Source organism: Meleagris gallopavo, chromosome 8 (genome assembly GCF_905368555.1).
Source record: "Meleagris gallopavo chromosome 8, MGAL_WU_HG_1.1, whole genome shotgun sequence".
In the NCBI taxonomy this organism is placed as follows: domain Eukaryota; kingdom Metazoa; phylum Chordata; class Aves; order Galliformes; family Phasianidae; genus Meleagris; species Meleagris gallopavo.
The window spans coordinates 30,847,453-30,872,141 of NC_139411.1; the positions used below are offsets into that span (position 1 = coordinate 30,847,453).

Below are 24,689 nucleotides of genomic sequence, written 5' to 3' on the forward strand. Positions count from 1 at the left end.
TTTCTATCTTTTTTTTTCTTCTTTTTTTCCCCCTTTCCTTCCCCCTTCTCTTCCCCTTCCCTTCCCTTCCCTTCCCCTTCCCCTTCCTCTTTCCTTCCCTTTCCCCTTTCCTTTCCTTTCCTTTCCTTCCACCCTTTCCTTTCCTTTCCTTCCCCCTTTCCTTTCTCCTTTCCTTCCCCTTTCCTTTCTCCTTTCCTTCCCCCTTTCCTTTCTCCTTTCCTTCCCCCTTTCCTTTCCCCTTTCCTTTCCCCTTTCCTCCCCTTTCCTTTCTCCTTTCCTTCCCCCTTTCCTTTCCCCTTCCTTCCCCTTTCCTTCCCTTTCCTTTCCCCTTCCCTTCCCCCTTTCCTTTCCCCTTTCCTTTCCCCTTTCCTTCCCTTTCCTTTCCCCTTTCCTTCCCTTTCCTTTCCCCTTTCCTTTCCCCTTCCCTTCCCTTCCCTTCCTTTCCCATCCCTTCCCTTCCCTTTCCTTCCCTTCCCATCCCTTTCCTTTCCCCTTCCCTTCCCTTTCCTTCCCTTCCCTTTCCTTCCCTTTCCCCTTCCCTTCCCTTCCCTTCCCTTCCCTTCCCTTCCCTTCCCTTCCCTTCCCTTCCCTTCCCTTCCCTTTCCCTTCCCTTCCCTTCCCTTCCCTCTTCCCTTTCCTTTCCTTCCCTCTTCCCTTTCCTTCCCTTTCCCCTTCCTTTCCTTCCCTTTCCCCTTCCTTTCCTTCCCTTTCCCCTTCCTTCCCTTTCCTTTCCCCTTCCCTTCCCTTTCCCCTTCCCTTTCCTTTCCCCTTTCCCCTTTCCCCTCTCCTCTCCCCTTTCCTCGTCTTTCCCCTTTCCTTCCTTTCTTTTCCCCTTTCCTTCCTCCTTTCCTTCCCCTTCCCCACCCCTCCCCCGACGTTTCTCCCAACACGAACCCCGCTGCCCTCAGGCTGTCCCAGTTCAGTCCCAGGCCGGCAGTGCCCCGCAGTGCCGATTCCGGCAGCGCACCCGGCGCAGCCCAGGCCGCCTCCTCCCGCTCCCGGTTCCGGCAGAGGGCGCCGCGTGCCCGGCGGGGCGGAGGGGTCGGGACCGGGACCAGGACCGGGCCCGGAATCGGGGTCGGTCCGTGCGGGGCGCGCAGCAGCCGCAGGAGCTGTTTCAGCACGGAAAGTTGGCGGAGCGGCGGCCCGATTGGCGTCAGGCCCGCGGCTCGGCGGCTCGGCCCGGAGCTGCTCGGGGCGGCCCGGCTGCGCCCGCGCTTTTGTGGGTGCGGACGCGGGGCGGGGCGGCGGCGCGGCGGGGCGAGAGCCGCTTTTGTGGCGGCGCGGCGCGGCCCGTGCCATTCGCCTCCCGCGGTGCCTCGGCGGAGCCGGGATCCCTTTGTGCTAATAGCCCCGTCCTCATTTGCTGCCTAATTGGACTCCGCCGAGCCAATAACGATCGGGCGGGCGCTCGCAGCCTCCCGCCGCGGCGGCGCACGTCGCAGGGGGGCCGGGGCCGCGGCGCTGCGGGCAGGGGCTGCGCGGAGCCTTCTCCTGCCGGCCGCCTCCCCGCCTAATCCCATTTGCCATCGTGCGTGCCCAATCGCCGCGTGCTCCCCGCGTTTAACTTGGATGACATTTTGATTTCATCATTAGCATCCGGCGCCGGGTTGACGCAGCAGCGAGCGGCGGCGGCGGCGGCAGCGAGGAGCGCGGCTCTCCCTCCGCCTGCCCGGTGCCGCTCGGCTCCCCTCGGCCCCCCGCGCTGCCGCCCCCCCATGCGAGGGGCCCCCGGCCGGGCCCGCCGCGCTCCCCCGCCGCGCCGCCGCCGCGCCTCTCCCCCGCGCCGCCGGGAGCCGCCACCCGCGGCGGGCAGGAAGCGGGCGGGCAGCGGAGGATGCCGGAGACCGGGCAGGAGCCGCCCAGCGCCCCGCCGCCGCCGCCCCCTCCCAAGGAATCCTTCTACATCAAGAACCTGCTCAACGGAGACCCCCCCAAAGCGGCCCCCAAGCAGCCGAGGGCTCTGTTCGCCCCTTCGGGCAAAGCGGACGGCTCCGGCTTCGCCCTCTCTCAGGTGGGAGATCTCTCCTTTCCCCGCTTCGAGATCCCGGCTCCGCGCTTCGCTCTGAGCGCGCACTGCCTGGAGCGAGCCCAGACCTGGTGGTACCCCTACGCGCTGACGCCGGCCGGAGCCCACCTGCCCCGCACCGAAGGTACCGCTCCCTCCGACCCTCCGACCCTCCGTCCCTCCTTCCTTCCCATCCGTCCCTCCGTCCTCCTATCCGTTCCCTCCATCTCTCCATCCCCGACGGGACGGGGGTGGCACCGCGGGCGGGCGGCGGCGGCCCGTCGGGGGGCAGCTCGGGGCTGAAGGTGTCTCTTTGTGTCCCTCTGTCCCCGTTCAGCCGCGGAGAAATCCCTCCTGCGGGACTCGTCTCCCGCGTCGGGAACCGACAGGGACTCCCCGGAGCCGCTGCTCCAGGGGGGGGACGCGGAACAGAAGGAGCGGGACCCCAAAAGCCCCGCCGAGATCGTGCTGGAGGAGAGCGATTCGGAGGAGGGGAAGAAGGAGGGCGGCGCGGAGGACTGGAAGAAACGGGAGGAGAGCCCCGAGAAGAAGCCGTGCCGCAAGAAGAAGACGCGCACGGTGTTCAGCCGCAGCCAGGTCTTCCAGCTCGAGTCCACCTTCGACATGAAGCGCTACCTGAGCAGCTCGGAGCGGGCCGGCCTGGCCGCTTCGCTGCACCTCACAGAGACCCAGGTGAAGATCTGGTTCCAGAACCGCCGCAACAAGTGGAAGCGGCAGCTGGCGGCCGAGCTGGAGGCGGCCAACCTCAGCCACGCGGCCGCGCAGCGCATCGTGCGCGTCCCCATCCTCTACCACGAGAACTCGGGCGCGGAGAGCAGCGCGGCGGGAGGCGGCGGTCCCGGCCCGCAGCCTCTGCTCACCTTCCCCCACCCCGTTTATTACTCCCACCCCGTGGTCACCTCCGTTCCGCTCCTGCGGCCCGTCTGAGCCCCGCGCTGAGCGGCGCGGAGCCGCCCGTAAGTAGCGCTGCGGCCCTATAGCCGGAGAGAGGGGAGCGGGGCGGGAGGGTTAAAGGGGAGGGGGGTGGGGAAGGTAAGGAAAGAAAGAAAAAGTGTAACAACAAAATAATTAGGGAGCAAAAGTGGGGAAGGGGGTGGGGGGGGGGGGGAAGGAAAACGAAAGCGGGCACCCCGGGGCTGTCACACCTTTTGTAACCGCGAACACACACCGCGATGGTCTCTGTGGCTTTAGGTTTATTTTTGTACAAAAGAAAAATTAAAAAAAAAAAAAAGAAGAAAGAAAGAAAAGATAATAATAATAATTAAAAAAAAAAAAAAAAGATCCCACGCCACTACTCCTCCTCGAGATTTGCCAAACCAGAAAAGCCAAAAAAAAAATTATTAATAATAATAATAATAATAAAATGAGGAATTCTATCATTCAGTCCCTCTCGGAGCGCTGCTTTGCTCCGACCTCACGGCGTTGTGCCGCGGGGGGCACAGCCGGGGGGGGCGGGGATGGCCGCTCTGTTCGGGTATCAGAACTCTTCTGTCGGATTCCCGTTCCTATTTTCCTGCTCGTTGTTTTTGTTTTGGTTTTGGTTTTTTTTTTTTTTTTCCTGTTTGGTTGGTTGTATTTTTGTTGTTGTTGTTGGCTTTTTTTTTTTTCTTTGTAATGTTATTTCGGTATTTGGGGCAAAAAAAAAAAAAAAAAAAAAAAGGAAATATCTGTACTCTTTGGGTTCCTTTTGTAATATTGATTGATGATGATGATGATGATGATGAATCCATATTTTTATTCTTGTACTTTTGAACTGTGCAATACTGTACGACGATTCTCGAAGCACTGCTTTTACCTGAGGGGGTGAGGAGAGGGGGGGGGTTTAGCCTTGTATAACTGCGTTTCGCTCGTGTTGTACGAAATAAAATTAAAGAAGAAGAATTAATAAGAATACAATAAAATCCAATAGATGGAAGCGAAGGGAGAGGCGTGGAGCTCCGCACCCTCCCGGCCCCGCGGAGCAATGCGGGCGGTTCGGCGGGCCGGGCGCTATCAGTGAAGGACAATCAACTTTAAGGGGGGATTTTCGTTTCTTTGCTCCGATGTCGCAGTTTTATTCTGAGCTCCTTCGAGGGCCGCGGGCAGAACCGAACCGGGACGGCCCCCCCTCCCTTCTCTCTTCCCACCCCGCGGCTCTCCTCCGTTGTCGGCCGTTCTTCCCGAGGGTTTGGGACGGGTGCCGTTCTTTTCCTTTCGGATTTCTCATTGCTTTTATTTTGCCTCCTTTCCATCCTCCTCTTTCTCGGTTGTACCCCCCCCTCCTCCCTTTGCTTTCTGTTAGGGATCGGTCCTATTTTTACAGCCTATATTGTTATCAACTGAATGTTGTGGTGGAAAATAATAATAATAATAACAATAATAATAATAATAAAACCCGTTCCTTAGCGTTTTTTTTTTTATTATTATTATTATTATTTTTATCTCTTTCTTGAAGCGTTTCTTCGAAGAAAACAACACCAAAACAACAGAGATGCCAAACAACCACCGGAACGGGAGGAGGGGCTCCCACGGGCGGGTGGGGGCGGCTCTGCGGGGCATCGCGGTGAGTCCGGCCCTGACGTGTCCCGAACCAGGGGGGGGTCCCGACTCGATGCGATCCCCCCCAGCCTCCATCATCGGTACGGCACTATGGGACGCTGTGGGGGGGGAGGAGGGGGGAAGCGATGGGACGCTGTTTGGAGGGACATTCCTTGCGGGATGCCGCACCTTTCCCCGGCGGCCCCCCCCCCCCCCCCCGCTGTTGCCCTCGGGGTGCCCCCCCATCACGCACACACACCGCACGGTTATTTGCGGCACAAATCGCTCCTCTCTCCTCTCAGATCTGCCCCACCCGATGTGTTTATAGTGCCCAGGGCGGGAGCGGGGGGCGAAGGAATCAAAATAAAACTCCGTTCTACGGGCGGAGAGCTCCGCGCCTTTCTTTCGTTTGGGATCCAAACCCGATGCGATGGGTCGTAAACGGAACACAAACAGAGGGTCGGAGCCAAAATACGGCTCTCGCTGTGTCTCCTGCAAACAGAGTGATGCCTTTTGTGTTTGCACTGCTAACTTTGGGACAAGTCGTTTGCAGCTCATTAAAAATATTGTTGTGATTGCAAATACATCTTTTTCCATTTTATACGCGATAGAGCGATGTTATCGAGCGGCGGGGGAAAGCTGTCGCTTATTTGTGGTCGGGGAGCAGCGAACGACTCCGGACTGCCCCGGCCATCCCCGAGTGAGGGGGGTGCGAGAGCGGCTGCTCCGCATTGTGAGATCCGCTGGGGACGGGTTGTGGTTCTCAAGGGGCGGAGGGGAAAGGGGAGGAACAAGGATAGGGAGGGGAAAGGAAAAGGAAAGAAAAAGGAGAAGAAAATATAAAGGGAAAAGGATCGAAGGAAAAGAAAAGAAAATACAAGAGGAAAGGAAGAGAAGGAAAAGAAAAGAAAATATAAAGGGAAAGAAAAAGAGGGAAAGGGAATAAAAGGGGAAGAATGGGAGAGAGGGAAACGAAAATCTGAAAGAAAAAGAAAAAAAGAATGAAGACAAAGAAAAGTAAATATAAAGCGGAAAAAAAGCGAGAGCTTTTCCACCCCTCTCTCCCCCTCCGACAGCAGTGCATGGGGCCGTGGGGCGAAGGGAAACATCGCTGCGGGGCTGTGAGCAGCGGCAGAGCCGGGACAGCGTTGCAGCCGGGACATTTTTCCCTTTGGCAGAGCCCTTTTGGGGCCGCTCCTTCCCTCAGACCCCCACACCTCCCCAGATGTCCCCGTACCCATCCGTGGAGCTCTGTCACCTCTCCCTTCGGGCGCACCGACGGCTGCGAGAAACCCTTCGGAGCGGTGAAAAAAACACCTTTTGGGAAACCGAACAAGGCGGGGGGAGTGGGGAGGATGTGTGTATGTGGGGGGGGGGCGAGGATCGGTGCGGGGCCACCGAACTTCTCCTCCATTCTCTGCGCCGCAGCGGCCGCGCTCCGCTCCGCAGCTCTGCGCCTTTGTCCGCACCGAGCGCTCCGCGCCGAGCGGAGCCGTGTTTGCGCTACAAACACCCATGTATTTCTTTTATTTGGTAGTAAATAGCGGCTGGCTGTGTACTGCAAACAGCGCGGGGGGGGATATAAACTTCCCGAGAACCGCATTTTGGGGATCAGACGACTTTTGCCTCCCGCGGGCTGCGCAAGGACCGGGCGGGGCGGCGCTCCGCTTCTTCCGAGCACCTCCGGGAGGTCGGTAATCGGTAACGGCGCTTTTTGCCTTCCTCTCCCCTCCCCCCCCCTTTTTTTTTTTCCCTCCTCCTTCCTCCGAAGGTTTCCGAATTCCGCTGCATGCGCTGCGCAGATGCGTTTCTTTCCGCTCCGTGGGAAAATCCCGCAGTCCGACAGCGCAATAAACGCGTGGGGTTGGGGATAATTTTCTTGTTTTTCATTTTTTCTTTTTTTCTTTTTTTTTCCCCCTCTCCCTCCCTCCCCAAATATGCCGAGAGTGTCTCTGTAATAATCGCTTTGCTCCATCGACTCCGCGTAGCGCGCAAACGGGACGAGGAGACCATTAGGAGCATTAACAGATTGGCACGGCGTAATGCTGCGGTCCCTATTGATCGCGGCACGTCTGTAAAATATCGTTTCCAATGAATCTATTGTTCCTGCGCTCTTTGGGTGCTGTTGGTGACCTTGCGCCTCTCCCGTACCCCCGAGGAATCCCCGGAGCTCATTCCGGGCTCCAGAGAGAGCTTTGGGGGTTGGAAACGTTTCAAAAGCGCGCAGCAAAAGAACTCTTACATAAGAAAAAGTGGGGAAAGAGCGACGCAGGGCAGCTTCGAGGGGCCGCATCCTCGCGTTGAGCCCCGCTGAGGGATTCGCGTGGTATCGATGGGGAAGATGTGCAGCCCTGCCCCGCGCAGCACCTCCCCATCCCGTGCCGACGTCCCCAGGTGGGGGCACGGGAACCGGCGGCGCTCCGTTCCCGTCCGCTCCGCTCTGCCCGCCCCGTCCGTGTGCCCGCATCGCCGGGCAGAGCCCCGATCCTCGCCGTGCGCTCACCTGGAGCCCGCCGGGCCCCGCGTTTTCAATAAATAGAAAGGATCTCTCGCACTCCTCGGCTCTATTCGCTTTCATGATGGAGTGGAACCATCAGATTTTCATCAAAGTTCTATTAAGTGAAACATAGGTTGCAGGGCACCCTCTGATTGAAACAGTTTAAATTTTAATTGTGTTTTTAATTTGACATATAGTTGCAGAAAGGAATGACACTACAACGCCAAGGGGCGGTCGATTTTCTTAATTTCTCCCCGAGGAATTGATGAGTCTATCAGGCCACTAGATTGGAAACACATTAAAGCTCTCTGGTTAGGTTGTTAATTGGAACTTGATGGATAGGGGCCCTCGGATAGGCTATGCTGATCCAATCTTCGCGACTTTCTGTTTTCCAATAAATTACACAATTCATTTTCCAGCCGCAGATTACATAAATTGTACACCTCTAGGGCTCTCTTTCTCAAACAGGAGCCCTTTTCCCCAAAAGCCCATTGCGAGATGTCATTTGCGCCAAAAAACGAGCGGCAGAGGCTCTTGAATGAAAATCGAAACATAATCAACGTTTATACTTAGAAAATTTATCGAGATCATTTTCTCTGGTATTTCCTTATTTTAAAGTTTGGACGCGCCATATATCATAATCCACACGTGGAAAGGGGACCGTGTTTAATATTTATCGAAGCTTGATTCCGAGATCAAACTTGTTTATGACTTCATCTGTCATTTCGGAGGGAGCCTTCTCCCGATATTACGGCCGCTCTACGAGCCTATTTTCCAAGCGCTGCAGAAGCAGGGCAGATCAATTTTTATTAGGCTCCTTTTGAAAGCTTGCTCAGGGCCACTTTAATACCGAGCATTGTAATAATCTGGAGATCTAAACTTTAAGCGTTCGCTCTGTCTTTCGGAGTTGATCTCGCCGTGCCGGTTGATCACATTTGCCCCGACGGAGCGGGCGGGGGGGGTGGGGGGAGGCGGCCCCATCCGTCGGGGGGCGGCGGGAGGCGGGTTGGGCCGGGCTGCCCCGTGAGCGTTCGTTCCATCGGGTGCTGATGGGCGTCGGGGCTGATTCATTCCCCCTTGGGAGCGGCGTCGGAGCGCGGCCCGGCTCGTATTGGCTCGGCCCGGTTTGGTTCGGTTTGGTTTGGTTTGGTTCAGCACGCAGGCTGCTGGTGCTTCCTTTCCCTTCCCTTCCTTCCCTTCCTTCCCTTCCCTTCCCTTCCCTTCCCTTCCCTTCCCTTCCCTTCCCTTCCCTTCCCTTCCCTTCCCTTCCCTTCCCTTCCCTTCCTTCCCTTCCCTTCCCTTCCCTTCCCTTCCCTTCCCTTCCCTTCCCTTCCCTTCCCTTCCCTTCCCTTCCCTTCCCTTCCCTTCCCTTCCCTTCCCTTCCTTCCCTTCCCTTCCCTCTTCTCCCTTCTCCTTTCTCCCTTCTCCCTTTCTCCTTCTCCCTTCTCCCTTCTCCCTTCTCCCTTCTCCCTTCTCCCTTCTCCCTTCCCTTTCCTTTTCCCTTTTCCCTCCCTTCTCCCCCCCAAAGCCCCTAAATCCCCCACTCCCCATGAATTCCACCCTCCTCACCCCTCTCCCTGTCCAGCATCCCCCCACCCCGGCCCATCCGCACCCCCCGCAGGCAGCACAGCGTTGTCACGTCGATTGCCATCGGGGCGGCCCCAGCGCCGTTCCCTGCCTCTCTTTACCCCGGCTTGGAACTCGAGCAGCCCCCGGGTGCCGTCCTTCTCTTTCCCCGACGGCAGAACCGGGTCCCGGCTGCGCGCGGGGCCGGGGAGGCAAAGCGGGATGAAGGACGATTTCTTAAATTGTATTTCAGTGAGGGGTCTTTCCGGGTTAATGAGCTGACATCATGATTAAAGCTGACCATTTGTAATGTGTCGCGACCCCGTTGAAAAGCACTGAAAAGGTTAATGTGGTAAAACAGGACAGCACCTGCCCCTCGCAGGGAGAGGAGGAGCTGGAACACTTTTCCTAATCAATTAGTCCATTAATGAGTCTATCAAGTAGTTAAGTAGTTAAAGATTATGCCGCTGGTCTGGGTAACAGTCGTCATCTCGCTATGCCTAATTATATTATAAGTACTTTATTCAATATACCAGCCATAATATGGTGACTCGGAGTTAATGAAAATGTCATTTTAAAACGTCTTGACATTTGTCTCTATTGATTTGTATATTTCCATCCCATTCTTTGCTTTCTCTGATTTGATTTTTGGGATATGTGTCCGCGGAGGGGCCCGGGGCCGGAGGGAGGGACGGGGGGAGGGTGAGGAACGGGGGAGCCGAAGAGCCCCATCCCAACACGGCCCCGCCCCGGGCAGCCGTCGGGGCTCGGCCTCGGCCGGGCCTCCCCGATAGGAAATAGCATCTCCTTTCCCTGAAGCGTTCGTTACCGGTTCTTATTCATCGCAGGAGGATTTTTCCCAGCTCGGCATCAAACCGTAACATCGATTTATTTATTTATTTATTTCCCCCATTTCTCCCATAAACAAAAGGCTAACCCCCCTCCCCCTCAACCCCCCCCACCAAGACGCGTTCCCCCAACACCTCCCGTCCATCACGACCCCACGTCCACACCGCCCCCCGAGGCGGAGGCAGCGCAGCCGTGGGGTCGGGGCAGCCCCACAGCCCTCGGGATACCCCCAGCCCCGCCGCCTCCCGGGACCCCCCCAACCCCCTCCCAACCCCCGGACCCCGCCGCTGCCCAAACTTTCCGCCGCCGCCGCCGTGATTGGCGCGGCGAAGGCCACCTCCATGCAAATGAAGCCCCGCCGCCCGCCGTCCGCAGATCAATAGGGACGCGAGGGAAGGAGCATGCAGTCCGCCTGGGCAGGCGCGGGGAGAACCGGCAGCGGCACGCCGAAAGCACCCCCAAAACAAACCCCCCGGCAGCCCGGCTCCCTTCCCCCCCCGTCCCCACACCCCTCGGCTCCTCTAAAGCGAGAGCTTTCCCCCTCTGCTTTCTTATGAACCCAGGATGAGCAGCAAGGAAGAGCAGAGCAAGTGCTGCCCGCCCGCTGTTCCCGGCTCCACCTTCACCATTCAGTCCATCCTGGGCAGCGGCAGCGCCGACGGCCCCCGGGAAGCGGGCTCTAAGGCGGCCCCGTGGACCCCCCGAGGTCGGAACCTCTCCCTGTCCTCGGACGAAGAGGAACCGAGCGAGAGCTGGAAACACCGCGGCTGCTTCTGCCCCGAAGCCCACGGCCCCGCCGAGCCGTGCCGTAAGCAGCAGCCCCTCGGCTTCGCCCGTCTCGGTGAGTAGCGCTGCCCGACGGCGCGGCCGCGCGTCGGGGCTGCCGGGTGTGAGCCGGCCATGGCTGGAGGGGGGATGGATCTGCTGGAAAAACGGGGCGGCTTTGGGTTTTTTTCTTTCCTTTTCCCACCTCAGCAAGGTTCGTTCTCGCCCTGGCGAAGGGGCGAGTTTGGAGTGATAACGAACGTTCCCTTATCTCCTGCTTCTTTACAACGCTCGGCTGAGGGAGAGAAAGATGTTTATTTTTAGCATTAGTTCTGATGAAACGGCGTGTGAAATGTGGTGTTGTAAAGCAAAATACGCCGGCTCGTGTCGGGCTGGAAAGCAGCATTGAGCCCGGCGCTTAGGTGCCTTTGCTGTGACACATCGCAGAATCATCATAAAATCACAGAATCGGGGAATATCCCGAGCTTCAAGGGAGGGACCCTTAAAGATCATGGTATCCAACTCCCGGCTCCAAGCAGGACTCCCCAAAACCCAATCCCTGTGTCTGAGAGGGGTGTCCCATCACTCTCGGGGCCATAGGAGCCCTGGGGGGCTGTTCTGTGCCCATCACACTCTGGGGCAAAACCTTTTCCCTAAAAGCCAACCTGGCCTTTCCCAACGAAGCTTCATGCTGTTCCTCGGGTGCTATTCATTTCGTCCACCCATTTGTCCTTCTGCCCATCCATCTATCCATTCACCTTGTCCATCCATTTTTCCACCCCTCCATCCACCTGTCCATCCCTCCATCTATCCGCTCGACCATCCAGCCCTCTCTCCATCACACACCAACCCCCGATGCACACCCACTCATATCAGAAGTTTCTTCCACCCTCGCTGCCTTTTCCTGCTGCTTTTCCTCCTCTCCCGGCTCCCCGGAACCGTCGGGGCCGCACCGTCGGTGGCTGCCGGTACGACCCGCGCTGTGGCTGTGTTGCAGGCAGCACCAAGGGCAGCGGAGCGGCTGCGGGCGGAGCGGAACGGCCCCCATTCCTCTCGGCCTCCCCGCAGGACTTTAAGGAGGACAAGGAGAAGCCGCTGGGATCCTCCTCTCCCTCTTACGGGGACAGACAACGCGACGGCGGGGACCGGCAGGCCGGGGCCGCTAAAAAGAAGACGCGCACGGTGTTCAGCCGCAGCCAGGTGTACCAGCTGGAATCCACCTTCGACATGAAACGCTACCTGAGCAGCTCGGAGCGGGCCTGTCTGGCCTCCAGCCTGCAGCTCACCGAGACCCAGGTGAAGACGTGGTTTCAGAACCGCCGCAACAAGTGGAAGCGGCAGCTCTCGGCAGAGCTGGAGGCGGCCAACATGGCCCACGCCTCTGCTCAGACTCTGGTGGGGATGCCGCTGGTGTTCAGAGACAATTCCCTCCTGCGGGTGCCGGTGCCGCGTTCCATCGCCTTCCCCGCTCCTCTCTACTACCCCGGCAGCAACCTCTCGGCCTTACCGCTCTACAACCTCTACAATAAGATCGAGTACTGAGAGCCCCGCCCGCCCCGTCGGGGCTGGGAGCGGCCGCGCCTCCGGGCTTCGGCTCCGGGACCGCCTGCGGGGCTTCGGGCCCGGGACTTCGGGATTCGGTTCTGGGGGCTCTGCTCCGGCTCCGAGGCATCGGGTCCGGGGATTCGGCTCCCACTCGGGTTCGGGGCCGCTTCCAGGGACAGTCCGGAAAGGTTTGGAACTGATGGGGGTGGGAGGGGTGAGGTCGGGGCTCCCCTTCCCCCGCCCAGCGTTATCCTGCCACTTGAAAAGAAAATTAATTAAAAAAAAAAAAGGAAAAAAAAAAAAAAAGAAGCGCTATTTCAGATCTGTACATATTTTTAAAGGAAATAAAACGTTTTAAGCCTCGTTTGTAAATTTGCCACCACCACCGCGTGTTTGCATGGCTGGGAAGTGGGTACGGGATGGGCTTCGTGCTGCGGGATGGGCACGGGGGGGTGCGAGCACGGGAAAAGGGGAAAAAAAAGACGATTAAAAGACGCAGAAAGGATTAAATAAGATGAAGGGAGAGGCCGCGTGTTGGGAATGGATGAGGAACGAGTGCTGCCCTATGGATGGGGTGCATGACAATCCCAGCTTGGGCTGGAAATGTTGGGAATGATGTGAGAATTGCTGGAAGTACCGGAAATAATTGGAAACGTTTGGAACTGTTGGCTACGTTTGGAAACATTTGAGGTGTCGGACATTTCTGTTGATAGCGTTTGTGGGTTGGAAACGTTTGTGGGTGTGGGAAATATCGGGAAATATCGGGAAATATTGTAAATAGCGGTAAATATTGGTAAATATCGGAAATATTTGGAAACAACCATGTGTATCTGCAGACGCTGTAAGCGTTTTGCTGACGGCGGCCCGTGCTCGGCTCCCACCCCCACGGCTCCGTCTCCTCGTCTCCCCCGACTTCCATTCCACCGATGGACATTCGGGGCCGATCCCCGCCCGCCCCGCGCTCCGCAGCCGGCCTACTACAATTCCCAGCATGCACCGCGCCGCCACGCCACTTTGAACTGACCAATGGGAGAGCGGCGCCAAGCGGCGGGCGGGGCTGCGCGCACTGCGCATGCGTAGAGCGGACGGCCGTTAGGCGCTGTGAGGCGGTGAGGTGAGGCCGCGCCGGGTGACGGGGTGAGGTCGGTCGGTTCGGGTTGGGTCGGGTCGGAAGCGGGTTCGAAGGCTGGGAGAAGGGTGTGGGGATAACGGTGGAGGCTCCGGGCTCGGTCCCGGCTCGGGGCCGCGCTGAGGGGCGGCTGCGGCCTGCGAGCGGCCTCGCATCAACCGCCGCTTATGGGCCTGGCCTTCACGCTGTGCTTCCCGCCCACACAGGACTATCGGCAGACTGCCTTCCTCCTCTGTGAAGAACAGTTCTCCGTGGTGTGGCCTCGAGAGAGGGAAGAAGCCGTGTACTATGAAAACGGTAGTGCTGTGTGCTGCGTGCCGGGGTCCTGAGGGCTGCAAAAGCGTTGGTTCCGTGTCTGCGTTGTACAGGGAGCTCTCGGGGAGGTAGAATTGCAGAGAAACCCCGTGCTGAAGTTGGTGTCGTGGTTCTGCCTTTATTGGGATGTCTTCTCCACGGATTATTGTGTGTGGTGCTCCAGAGCTGTGTCAGGGCTCTGTGCTGACCACAACAGTCACTGTTCTCTGGCAGTCTAGATTTATTTCTGGAAATGTGCAGAACCCTTTGTTTTTTTTTTTCTGACTGCTAACCTACATAGGAGGAACACACACACCCACACGCATATGTATGTATATATACTTATTTCTGGGTTCAAAAACTTCAGGAGTTCCTTCCAAGTCTCTGCTCTTCCTGCTCTTAGTGTGTCTGCTTAGATCCTCCTGGTTCTCTATTCCTTACTTTGTTGTCTTTGCACATCCATTTGAAATCCTCACTGAGATACATTTAACTGTTTAAAGTGTAATGAACCTGCTGCAGAATCCTTTGTTAGAAGTTGTGTGTGTGTGTGTGTGTGTGTGTGATGGATTCTCAAGCATATCCATCTTTTGGGCAAGGAAAAAGGGATTAAGAGTGTAGTTTTTATTTCCTATTCTTAAAAGTGATTATATTTTCACTTCCACTTTGAGTACTTGTAATGGTACAGTTTTTGTTTCGGTGGGTGTTTTATGTAAAGGTATCCTTCCAGGAGCTTCCACTTTAGACTTTTTTTCCATTGTAAGAATGTGCAGTGCTTACATTGTTCTACAGCTTGATGATGGTTCAGTTACTGACAAACACAGCACTGGAATCATCGTGCAGTGCTGTTGATTCTTGTCATATTTCACCTTCTCGTTCTGTCTTGGATTTTGGTCCCAAAGGTCTAATCTCTCTTCTGCATTTGTATGCAAGTTCGGATGTGATAACATTACAAAAAGTCAGAGCTAATACACTTATTAAGCCTTTTCTCAAAAAAGAAATGTGTTGTTAATGCTTAGAAAGCATTTTAAAAGATTTTGGGTTTTTTTTTTTTTGCTGTACTTATAATGAACAGTTTCTTCATCCAGAGTATTTCTAAGCTCTTCACTGTCTTTCCAGCTGAAATTTGCCTGTAGCCTCAGCTCTCATTTACTTTTTTTTTTATGTGTACCAATTAGTGCTGGTAACTGTTGGAGTAATCATGCAGTTGTAGTTCTTGGAAGTCCAGCACAGTTGCACTGAATCAGGAATGCTTTTTGCTGAAGTTTTTCCTTGGATTCCTCTCTGCCACCATTTTTTAAAGTGAAATCTTCAGTCTCAGAGTAACTTATAAATACTCCTAGAAATATAACCACATAGACAGCGTAATGAGAGGAAAGTACATAACAATATTGTATATAAGCTTAGAGATAAACAGAACAAAAAGTTTGTGATAATTATTCCATGCTGTATTTCTGTGTTTGATATTTAAATTGAAAATTCTCTATGTGGAAAAGAGTTAAGGTCTTGGGCTGCGATAAGCATCTTCAGTGTGTTTGTCAGTTCTCTGTGTTCCACGCTCTGCGTGAAGGTTAGCAAGCTTTCTGAGTTTCCTTTAAATGAACCCTGAGATGTGTCAGTTAGCCAGCTAACTCGCTGGGTTTATTTTCCTGTTGTGACTAAAATGACATCTGTGCTCTGTTGTCAGATGACGGGATCAAACGAGTTCAAACTCAATCAAACTCCAGATGATGGGATTTCATCGGTAAAGTTCAGTCCAAACACATCTCAATTTCTGCTTGTTTCATCCTGGGACACCACTGTCCGTCTCTATGATGTTCCTGCCAACAGCATGAGACTCAAATATCAGCATTCAGGAGCTGTCCTTGACTGTGCTTTTTATGTAAGTGTGTGTGAGGTTTGTTTTTCAATTGTATTTTCGGACTTATGGAGCACAAAGCATGTGAGAAATTGTCAGTCCCTGAAGTTAAAGGGATAGTTCCTACCTGAAATGCAGGTGTCAAAGAGCACTGTACTTGGACTAATTGTTCTTCCCACAAGGCTCTTTCTTGTCCTAAATCCATGTTTTTTGTGAAGGATGCAGGCACATGCATAGCTTACTTCTGGCAGAAGTGGCAGACAAGAATAAGTTCAGCTGGTTTATACTGTTTTGTTTTTTTTTTTCCATTGGTGTGGTCAATTCTTTGCACGTTTCTTCTAGAGAGGAGCATATACCCAGAAATCATTCACACTGGATACCCACAGCCAATTATTGTTTTTTTAGCCCTCTCTTACTGGGTTGTTTTCAAAAGACAACATTGCTCCACATGAACCATTTACCAAATACTTCTAGCTTTTTAATGCATTAGATTTGAAATATTCTTCTGAACAATTTTTTTAATTGGCTTTTTTTTTGCTTATTATTTTGCTTATCACACGTAATATATGAAATATATTGTTGCAAGTAACTTTTTTTTTTTTTTGCACTGTATTGTGACATGTCCTGCAGTGTCTGAACTTGATAAGTTACTGGATGAATGCTTTAAGGATCAATTTAACTGTGCTTTTTCCACCTGCAGTTCAGACTGTGGTTTAAAACACAGATTCTCACATGGTTTCCAGTTTTCCCCAATCTCTTAAAATCAGGTCTCTTTCTGTGCCTGGGAGACTGAAGTTTCCCTGCCTGCTGTACATTTATGCATGTCATGAGGGGATCTTTTTTCCATTATAGGACCCTACCCATGCCTGGAGTGGAGGATTAGATCAGCAGTTGAAAATGCACGATTTAAACACGGACCAAGGTAAGCACACTGAATTCTGTGAGCCATCTCTTTGAAACACCCAGCCTGAGCTTCAGGTTTAGATACTTGCAGGAATAGAATTTTTCCAGTTTTTCAGGTGGGGAATATTTGCTTTAAGCAGTAGCTCCTTAGTTTAAATTGTCACCACTGGCACCCAGGAGTCATGCAGCCTTTTCTGATTGCCCAGGGCACTGAACAAGGCAGTATTTCTCATTGTGTAATTAAAGATTGTGCCAGAACAATTCTAGCAGAAGGGCTGGATCCATTGCTGCTAAACTGAAACCTTAAGCATTTTTGGTGACAGGTATTAACTGATGTGTTTTGCACATGTATTTTTTTTCCTTACCTAATTTTAAGGTGAAAAGGGAAGGAAGCAGATACATACCCATCTTGCTGATGCTTTAAACTTTATGTCATGTGTGTCTTTGTCTGGCAGAAAAACTGGTGGCCCTGGGAAGTACCACCTAGCAGCTAAGCAGGGCTTGGCACTCTGCTAGGAAGTCTGGTACGTGCTTGTTAAGGCATCTTGAGTTCCATTTCTGTTGAGAATTGCTCTGTGCTTCGAGCTACTTTGTCTCATAAAGGGGAATTAGCTGAGCTGCTCTAAAACTGAGCATGCTGTTTTCTGAAGGCTTATAATCCGGACATATTTAAAATGGTCTTTCACAGATGGGGCAAAATGCACAGAAAACTTTCACTTTGTCAGACTTTTGCACCTTATACTGTGTGTTACAGTGTGTTTGTATGACCATAACGTGTGTTTTTAAGTTCATTCACCACACTCTGTTTGTGAAGCCCATACAGTTACATTTGGTTTTGCTTCCTTCCAGAAAACCTTGTTGGTGGCCATGATGCACCTATCAGATGTGTTGAGTATTGCCCAGAAGTGAATGTCATGGTGACTGGCAGCTGGGATCAGACAGTTAAACTGTGGGATCCAAGGACACCTTGCAATGCAGGAACCTTCTCTCAGCCAGAAAAGGTATGTAGTGGATCTGGGATCCCAGGTAACATGTTAAATAATACAGCCAGGGAGTTGTATGTGTAGTTGGAGAGCTCATCCTGTGTGATTGTCGTGACTTCTGATGCTTTTTAAGACATAAATGTTGTGTTTTAGAATAGCAGTCAGAATATGTTATGATTTTAGGCTAAGGGTCTACGCTATCATCAATAGGAGCATAACTTAATTCTTAGCAATAGTGATGGCAAAAAATCATCCTGTTAAAATCAAGTTTGAGGAGGGAAGTCCCAACAAAAACAGCATGTGAAATTGAGGTGGTCACTGATAATCCATGGCTTACTTTGCTAATTTTTGGCCTAATTGTTTCAGTACGTGCTGTTAGTGATTTCCCTAGGCATTAAGGCTTTTAGATATCAAATCCTGGCATTTGTAAGGTCTGATTGCTTTGAAACATGTCTAGAAATAGAGTAAGAGGCCAATTTTCATTGCCTGAAATAATATTTCTTTTTGACTTGTGTAGAAAAGTTGAGCAGAATTGCTTGTTTTGTTGTAACACCTAATATTCGAAGAAGGTCTAAACTGACCAAAATCCTCTGTGCTGAGATCAAGACAAGTAAACTGAAATGTAATTTCTTGAGTTTTTCCTAATACGTTACATGGTTTGCTGATCTTTTGCTACTTAGAGTGGAATCATTGGAACGAATTATAGAAGACCAAATTTTGCATGGGAATATTTTTTGCCTGGGCTCTTTTAAAAATGGCACTTAGCTCTGTCACAGTGTACGATCGAGTCATAGAAACCATCACTGCATTCCCCATTGCAGCTAAATAGCTATTACTTTTGTTACGATATAGCAGAACCTCCTCCTGACAAGGCCTTTGTTCAGAATAAAGTAATTGCATTATTTCTAGTTTTGATTTATAGTTGTATGTAGCATGTAAAGAACTATGATAAATTGCTGACAGGATATCATATAACGGACAGACAGTGAATCAAGCTGCTTATTGGTTCAGCAAGGTTCATTATGTCATTTTTTTTTAATACTGCCTTTGATAAATGTGTACACCTACCCAACTGCATGACAATGGTTTCGTTTGATTTATGATTGTGTGGTACAGAAAGAATACTCACTATACAGGTGTGACATCAGTTTGTAAAGAAGATTTAAGGTATTTAATGCTCTTAAGCCTTTGTTTCTATATGTGCACAAACATATGATGTTCAACACTTTCGGATCAGTTTAGTTTTAAGTCTTTTCCCACTTGTATGTAAATGGGATTCGGCATTGGGATCATTAGATCTTATGTGAGCATTTAATAAGTCATCAGTCCTGAGAGGGAAATTGAATAATGGTGTTTTTTTTAAAGCAGGGATGCATGCCTAGTGAATGTAGGTTCGTTAAACAGACAAAGGGTTTTGTATATGTGGAGCTGTGAGGTAGTTGATAGCTTTGTATTTTTTATAATAAATTACTTTTTAGAAGACAAGAGTTTTGCCAAAAGAAGTTGATGAGACAAGTTTATTTGCCTAATATTTCAGGGTAGTCTTATTAGGTCCAAACAGCTGTGCTGTTTACAAACTTTATCACAGAAGCAGAAAAGGGAAGCTGTGTGCTTGAGTACAAGCACTTGTCCAAAGTAAATAGAGTCCTTCTGGCAGGGTACCAGATCTCTTACACTTGTCATTCCTCTTCTGAAGTATATTCAGTAGCTGTATCAGCTCAGTGGCAGAGCAGCTGGAGGTAGTTGGATTCCATCTTGCTTGTGTAGCTACAGCTGATAATTCATTTGGTAGGACAGAGCTTTTGACTAAGCAGGTGTTGTTCTCCTTTAGGCCCAGGTTAACTCCATCCCTAGTAGAAGTTGAACGCAGAATGATTGATGCCCTTAATATTTGTGTGAGAATTGTAAGAAACAAAAAGTAGAACTTCTGAGCCAGTTTTGGGAACAGAGCTAAAATTCCAAGCTGTAGGCTTTTTCAATTAGTTTTACTGTAGTATTCAAAGTACTGTTTTTAATGATTTATTAGCACTTTATTTCCCTTCATTAACATGAAACGCAGCTTGACGTTTTCTGTTGAAAAAGAGAACAAGTGTTGCTGCTAGACAGAGGAGAAACAAAACGTGCAGTGGCTTTGTGAGACTGATCTGTGCAATGATGCCTGCACAGTGGGTGATGCAAGCTGTGCATGCCAAGCAAAGACCAAATCTGTGCCCTCTTCCTCTGTTGCTTTGTTCATATTTCCTTCTTGTTTTGACCTGTCAATGAATTTAATGCTTGAAATGATTTTCCAGGAAAACTTGAATAATATTTATTTCCCTTTTGAATCATGCATCTCTTTTTCTGTACATGTGTATCATTTAGAATGTGAATTAATACTGAGGAAGGAAAGCCCCAGGGGGAAGGTTCTCTCCAGACTGGCAATACGGTGAACATTCTTGATATTTAGGATTTTACAAGTGCGTATTTGTACTCAAATCATTTGGTTACTGTTGGTTTTTGTAAGTTAGCTTTATGTTTTCTGATGCTGCCTTGGGCTTGGTTTTAAGGTATGTGCTAGGTAAGAGATGCTACATTGGTTTTTGGCCAGTAACCAACTGGATGCTCCTATTGTTTATCCCAAATCTGAGTTACAAATCTAAGCAGAAGGGAAATCTGGGGCTGCAGTCTTAGTTACAGGCTGCTCACGCTTTCTTTTGTGCAACAAACATCCAGATTAATACGTGTTTAAAACCTGTGCTTCTTTTTGGAAGGTGTACACGCTGTCTGTGTCTGGAGACAGGCTGATTGTGGGCACTGCAGGTCGCAGGGTGCTGGTGTGGGATTTGCGCAACATGGGTTACGTTCAGCAGCGAAGGGAATCGAGCCTGAAATACCAGACCCGCTGTATCAGAGCATTTCCAAACAAACAGGTATGGGAGCAATCTCAGTGATTGTATTTCTGGTGAGACTTCTGTAGGAAAAATAACGACTCGTACTTCAAGCTTTCTGCATCTCATTTTAAAATATTTCTGGATTATGAAATTTAAGGACCATCTTTGGAGAAAGTAAATGATGTCGACTCCTTATTCCAGGTTAAGTCTTTTAATGAACAGCATAGCTTTGGAGCTTTTGCCACTGATTCATCAGCACATTGTTTTCACTTTTTCTCGGTTTGTCTCTTTTTTAAATTAATTTACAAATCATCTCTTTGCATATCAGCATCACAATACAGTAATAAATAAGTAAAAATCTCCGTGAAGCAGCAGTAGAAAAGATGAAGACAGAGTTGATGGTTTCCCAGCAGGCTTTATGCATTGTAACCCTGGATTCCTAAACAGGCAGTGAAGAGGGGCAGGATTAAAACTGTAAGAATGTAGTAAACTTTTTTTTTTTTTAATTTTCTGAAGTCTTGACTGTGTCACTCACTAAGGAATCGATGGTTCGTTGCCTTGAGCAAATGGTGCCATTTAGATGATCACAGAGCTGTTCCAAGTAGGTTAACATAGTGTGTCTGTGGTATTTCTGGCTCATTTTGAAGCAAAGCAACAATAGCTTTTGCAGGCAAAAGCAGGAACTGGTTTGGAAGACAATTTTTCAGTATGCATGGAGGTGGTGCAGACACTGAGAGACCTCCTTGCTCACTCTTGAAGTGGCATGAATGCTTTTTTCCACTTTCAGTTCTAGTTGTAGTAAAACAAATTGATCTTCCTGATTATATTCTGGATTTTGAAGAACCTCAATAAAGCTAGAGATCATTATAATCCTCTTTTGAAATGCTCTATGATGGGCTTAACTGGGAAGGTACAATAAAAGCATCTCAAGTTGCTGTAAGTCAGGGCTGTAATGAACTGGATAAGTGGACACCCCTTATAATCAATGCTGCTGAAAATACTGTTTCAACTTGAAGGGTTTACTTGCTAGTAAACTGACTAATGAAACAAAATAATCCTGTGAGTATTTGCAACATACAGGCCTCGGGGAATAAGTGCAAGTGCTGGGAGGTGTAATAGCTTTTTTTTTTTTTTTTTATCTCCAAATCGACTTGAATTTCCTCTCACAAAGATAATTAAAAGCCTCACTGTTAGCTTGAACTTATGGTGCAATGAAAATCTTTTGGAAAGCTTTATCTGAGTTGCTTCTTAAAGGCAGATTTTACTGCTGATGCCATAGATCAGTGGTAACGACTTGTGCTTGTGCACCACCAAAGGCTGTTTACATTTATTTTAATTTAGAGGAATATAAAGTAAGTTGTATGGCAGTCTTTTTTCCACTTACAAACTTCTAAAATGCCTGTCTCCCATTTCGTTGCTAGGGTTATGTTTTAAGTTCCATTGAAGGTCGTGTTGCAGTGGAGTATTTGGATCCGAGTCCAGAAATACAGAAGAAGAAATATGCATTCAAGTGCCATCGTTTGAAAGAGAATAACATTGAGCAGATTTATCCAGTTAATGCTATTTCTTTCCATAATGTCCACAACACGTTTGCTACAGGTAGAGTAAACATTCATTTTTCTTGACACTTGCATCATTTTCTGTAGCTTGTGATTTGAGCAGGTCAGCCTTTATTCCGTATGTCCTTCATTTTTAAGTCTCTTACATTGTATTTCTTGCTCTGAGCATGGTTTTTAAATTATTGGCTGCAGCAGGAGTTAATTCTCTTATCAGACATCAGGAAATACTCAGTGTGCTTTCAGTGAATAATGCACCTGTATATAATCCTGTGTTTTATCTGACAAACTCATTCCATGTAACCACATTCTTTAATCTCTCTTTACCATCCTTTCTACTTCACTGTATCTGTTACCATTCTCCCAGCTATAACTTGCAGACGATTTCTAAAAACTATTTTTCAGGAGGTTCTGACGGGTTTGTAAATATCTGGGATCCATTCAACAAAAAGCGACTGTGTCAGTTCCATCGGTATCCCACGAGCATAGCATCACTTGCCTTCAGCAACGATGGAACCACCCTTGCAATAGCTTCTTCATATATGTATGAAATGGATGACATTGAACATCCTGAAGATGGTATCTATATTCGCCAAGTGACAGATGCAGAAACAAAACCTAAGTGAGTATGCATCGCCTGTGTTTGAGCCTTTCTGAGCATTCAGCCCAAGATTTTATTAATTTTCCTAAATTTATGAATAGCATTATTGATGCCGGTAGATAGTGCAGCTTGACAGTAGGGTTGGTTTTGATTTTATCTTGTTCGCCCAAGCTTTCAATATCCGTAGGTTGATAGACGTCTGATGGATAAAATTGTGCCCAGTTGTTTAGCAGGAGAAGAATGTCAAACTCTTATCCTTTTTGAATAGGTGCTATTATATGAAGCTGTGGAGTTATTGCTAGCTCATTGCTTCAAGAATTAAGTGAGGAATTGAAGAATAATTCATTTGAGTAAATGTCACCGTGTTGGGGTATTTAGAACTTGGAATTAATGAAATCTGTACACGCTCTGTGTGCACCCAGCTGGTACAGAAGGGAATGGGTGTGTAGAATCCAGGGCTGGCTTTCTCAGTTGCTGTGTGTTGGACTTTGCAGCCCTCTGATAACGCACTGTCATTCTTGCTGTCAAAATGGGGCAAACTGATTTATGGGGTGAAGGATTTCTGTTAAGCTTGTTTTGGGATGAATGTTACATTTAAAAAAATTACCACTGCGGTGCAGAATTGCACAGCTCTTCATTATGCCAGCACAGGAGTAGTTGTTTTTATTTTCAAGTCCTTGTGGTTTGTCACTGTTTGTTTTTTTTCTTTTATTACTCAAACTTTGACTGAGACAAGCAGATATTTAGCATCACGGGTAGCTAATAAATAAGTGATCCAAATTCTTTCTTTTTAAACCAACACCATTCTTTCCTTCCCTTAAGTGACTTGTACACTGCTTTGCAGCTGCCATTTCCTCACAGTGGAGATGTGAGGTGGAAGTTACAAAGCAATAAATGCATCATCTCTTATTTGGAGATGATTGTTTTAAAACAATCTTGTTTTCATGGGAAAAGGAAGACGTAACTATTTCTATATTTATTTCTGTGGCTTCCTCATTTATAGAAGTCCTAAGCTGATTTTTTTTCAGTTATATTAAAAGTTAGGTTGTGCTTGTTACATATGTTTGGGAGGAATTAAAGAAAAAAAAAGAGGTGATAAAAGACTACTTGCTGCTGTTGGTTTTGTAATTGCAAGAGCTGCTTTCAGTTATTCTCGTTCCTTGCTAGTTATGATTGCTAATTCTGTAGATGCTTCATTCTGCCGTATGAGGAGGTTAATCTACAATTAAACAATATTTCCTCTTGGCCCTCCATTATTTTCTGAAACAGATGGTTCATCATTTCCTGGGCTGTTAAACACAGCAAGGTTAAGGTTAGACTCTTGGGAATCAGCTAGTTTTGAATCTTATTAGGCTGTAGAAGGAAAACTAATAAGAATACTCCTTAATATCATTTTGTGACTGTAAACAATTATTTATTAGCAAACAATTGATCCCAGAAGGGCAAATTGTTTGAGTCAGTAATGAGCTGAGAAAAGACAGAACATATCTGTGTATTTGGAAAATAATTGTAACGTAATTGCAATGCATTTAGACAGGCATCTTTTTGGACCTGTTTCTATCTTTAAATGAATTTCTGAAAACATTAACAAGGTTTATATGTTTTCCTGACGTTTATAAGTTGCATGTGCCAACCTTAGTGCACTAAGAATGATGCATATATTTCAGTGTTGCAGTAGTGTGAGTCATCTCTGTTGTAGTCTAAAAATAAATTGCTTGCTGCTAAAGCTACTGGTCTTCTATGTTTTCGTAGTGATCTTTGTGCATTTCTGCATGGCACATCCTTAAATGAAACCGTGTGATATAAACTTAGCATCAGGCTTTTGATTACTGAGTTATTATGTGTTGTATTGGTACAAGTGAATGTGGTCTGTCTACGCGTTTCTGCGCTTTAAAATATTGAGTGTTTGACCTGTTTATGATTACTTTAAGAAGTGCTTGCTGAAATGCAGTTTATTTATTGCAGGTCTACTTAAAGAAGAGATATCAGTGGAGGTCTACAAGAGTTGCCCACCTGTTCCTAACAAGACTAAGATGAAGTAATGGGAAGAACAGCCTGTGTTCAGATGTTATTTTTAATTAAGAACTATCTCTTTGTATATTGTCTCATGTCTTAATCCATTGTTACTTTTCTGCTTACATAGGGTCTCATTAGCACTATTGCTCAACCCTCCTGTAGGTAATTTTCTGTATATCTTTATAAACTTGCAACAATTTTGTAGTATTGTTCGTTATGAAATGGTCTCATAAGTGTTCAATAAATATCTTTAGATTTTTGAAAATATTTTGTGTAACAATCTTTTTTGAAGCGTACGTGAAGACCAAAGCTTTAACTTACCCAAATTCTTGAGTTCCAGTGGTTGGATTGATGCTGTATTTCCTGCTTCTGTTCTGAGATATCAATGCCTGTCCAGTCAGTGGGAGCACTGTATTACCTTAAGAAAACAAACTTGCCAACAACGGAAATGGTAACAAATCATTCCAGAGAAGGTGGAAGTGGAGAGAAAGCTGGACTCTGCAGGGAGTTAACAAGCTTGAGCTGTTATCAGGTAGAGATAGTGGCTTTTGTTTTTTTGTTTTGAGGGTTAATGGCTACAGAACGTTGAGCAAAAGTTGATCTGCTGATAACAATTTTTAAAAAGAATAATATTTTTATTGGCTTTTTGAGAGGAAGCGGATGATAGTTTGGGACTGGAACCTAAATATGGGAACTGAAGGCTTCTGAGAGCAG

At 48.9% G+C, this 24,689-nt stretch overlaps 3 protein-coding genes across 4 annotated transcripts; all 3 read left to right on the plus strand.

The window, feature by feature from the left end:
- The first annotated feature begins 1,226 nt into the window (after positions 1 to 1,226).
- On the plus strand, positions 1,227 to 3,033 carry HMX3 (H6 family homeobox 3). The gene is made up of 2 exons (XM_010714867.3): positions 1,227 to 2,153; positions 2,346 to 3,033. The coding sequence occupies exons 1-2, from the start codon at positions 1,838 to 1,840 to the stop codon at positions 2,954 to 2,956; spliced, it is 927 nt and encodes a 308-aa protein (XP_010713169.2). The 5' UTR covers positions 1,227 to 1,837; the 3' UTR covers positions 2,957 to 3,033.
- A 2,979-nt stretch (positions 3,034 to 6,012) lies between these two features.
- On the plus strand, positions 6,013 to 11,948 carry HMX2 (H6 family homeobox 2). Its single transcript, XM_085229205.1, has 3 exons — positions 6,013 to 6,236; positions 10,022 to 10,299; positions 11,221 to 11,948. Exons 2-3 carry the CDS (start codon positions 10,023 to 10,025, stop codon positions 11,763 to 11,765), a joined length of 822 nt encoding a protein of 273 aa, XP_085085331.1. The 5' UTR covers positions 6,013 to 6,236; position 10,022; the 3' UTR covers positions 11,766 to 11,948.
- An 843-nt stretch (positions 11,949 to 12,791) lies between these two features.
- On the plus strand, positions 12,792 to 24,242 carry BUB3 (BUB3 mitotic checkpoint protein). Of its 2 annotated transcripts, none has more exons than XM_010714865.4 (9): positions 12,792 to 12,882; positions 13,104 to 13,194; positions 14,876 to 15,070; positions 15,899 to 15,968; positions 16,799 to 16,950; positions 19,683 to 19,841; positions 21,224 to 21,401; positions 21,764 to 21,980; positions 23,925 to 24,242. In XM_010714865.4, exons 2-9 carry the CDS (start codon positions 13,186 to 13,188, stop codon positions 23,932 to 23,934), a joined length of 990 nt encoding a protein of 329 aa, XP_010713167.1. In that variant the 5' UTR covers positions 12,792 to 12,882; positions 13,104 to 13,185; the 3' UTR covers positions 23,935 to 24,242. The 2 variants fall into 2 exon arrangements, with proteins under 2 accessions (XP_010713167.1, XP_085085550.1); XM_085229424.1 differs by having other exon boundaries at positions 12,855 to 12,877.
- The last annotated feature ends 447 nt before the right edge of the window (positions 24,243 to 24,689 follow it).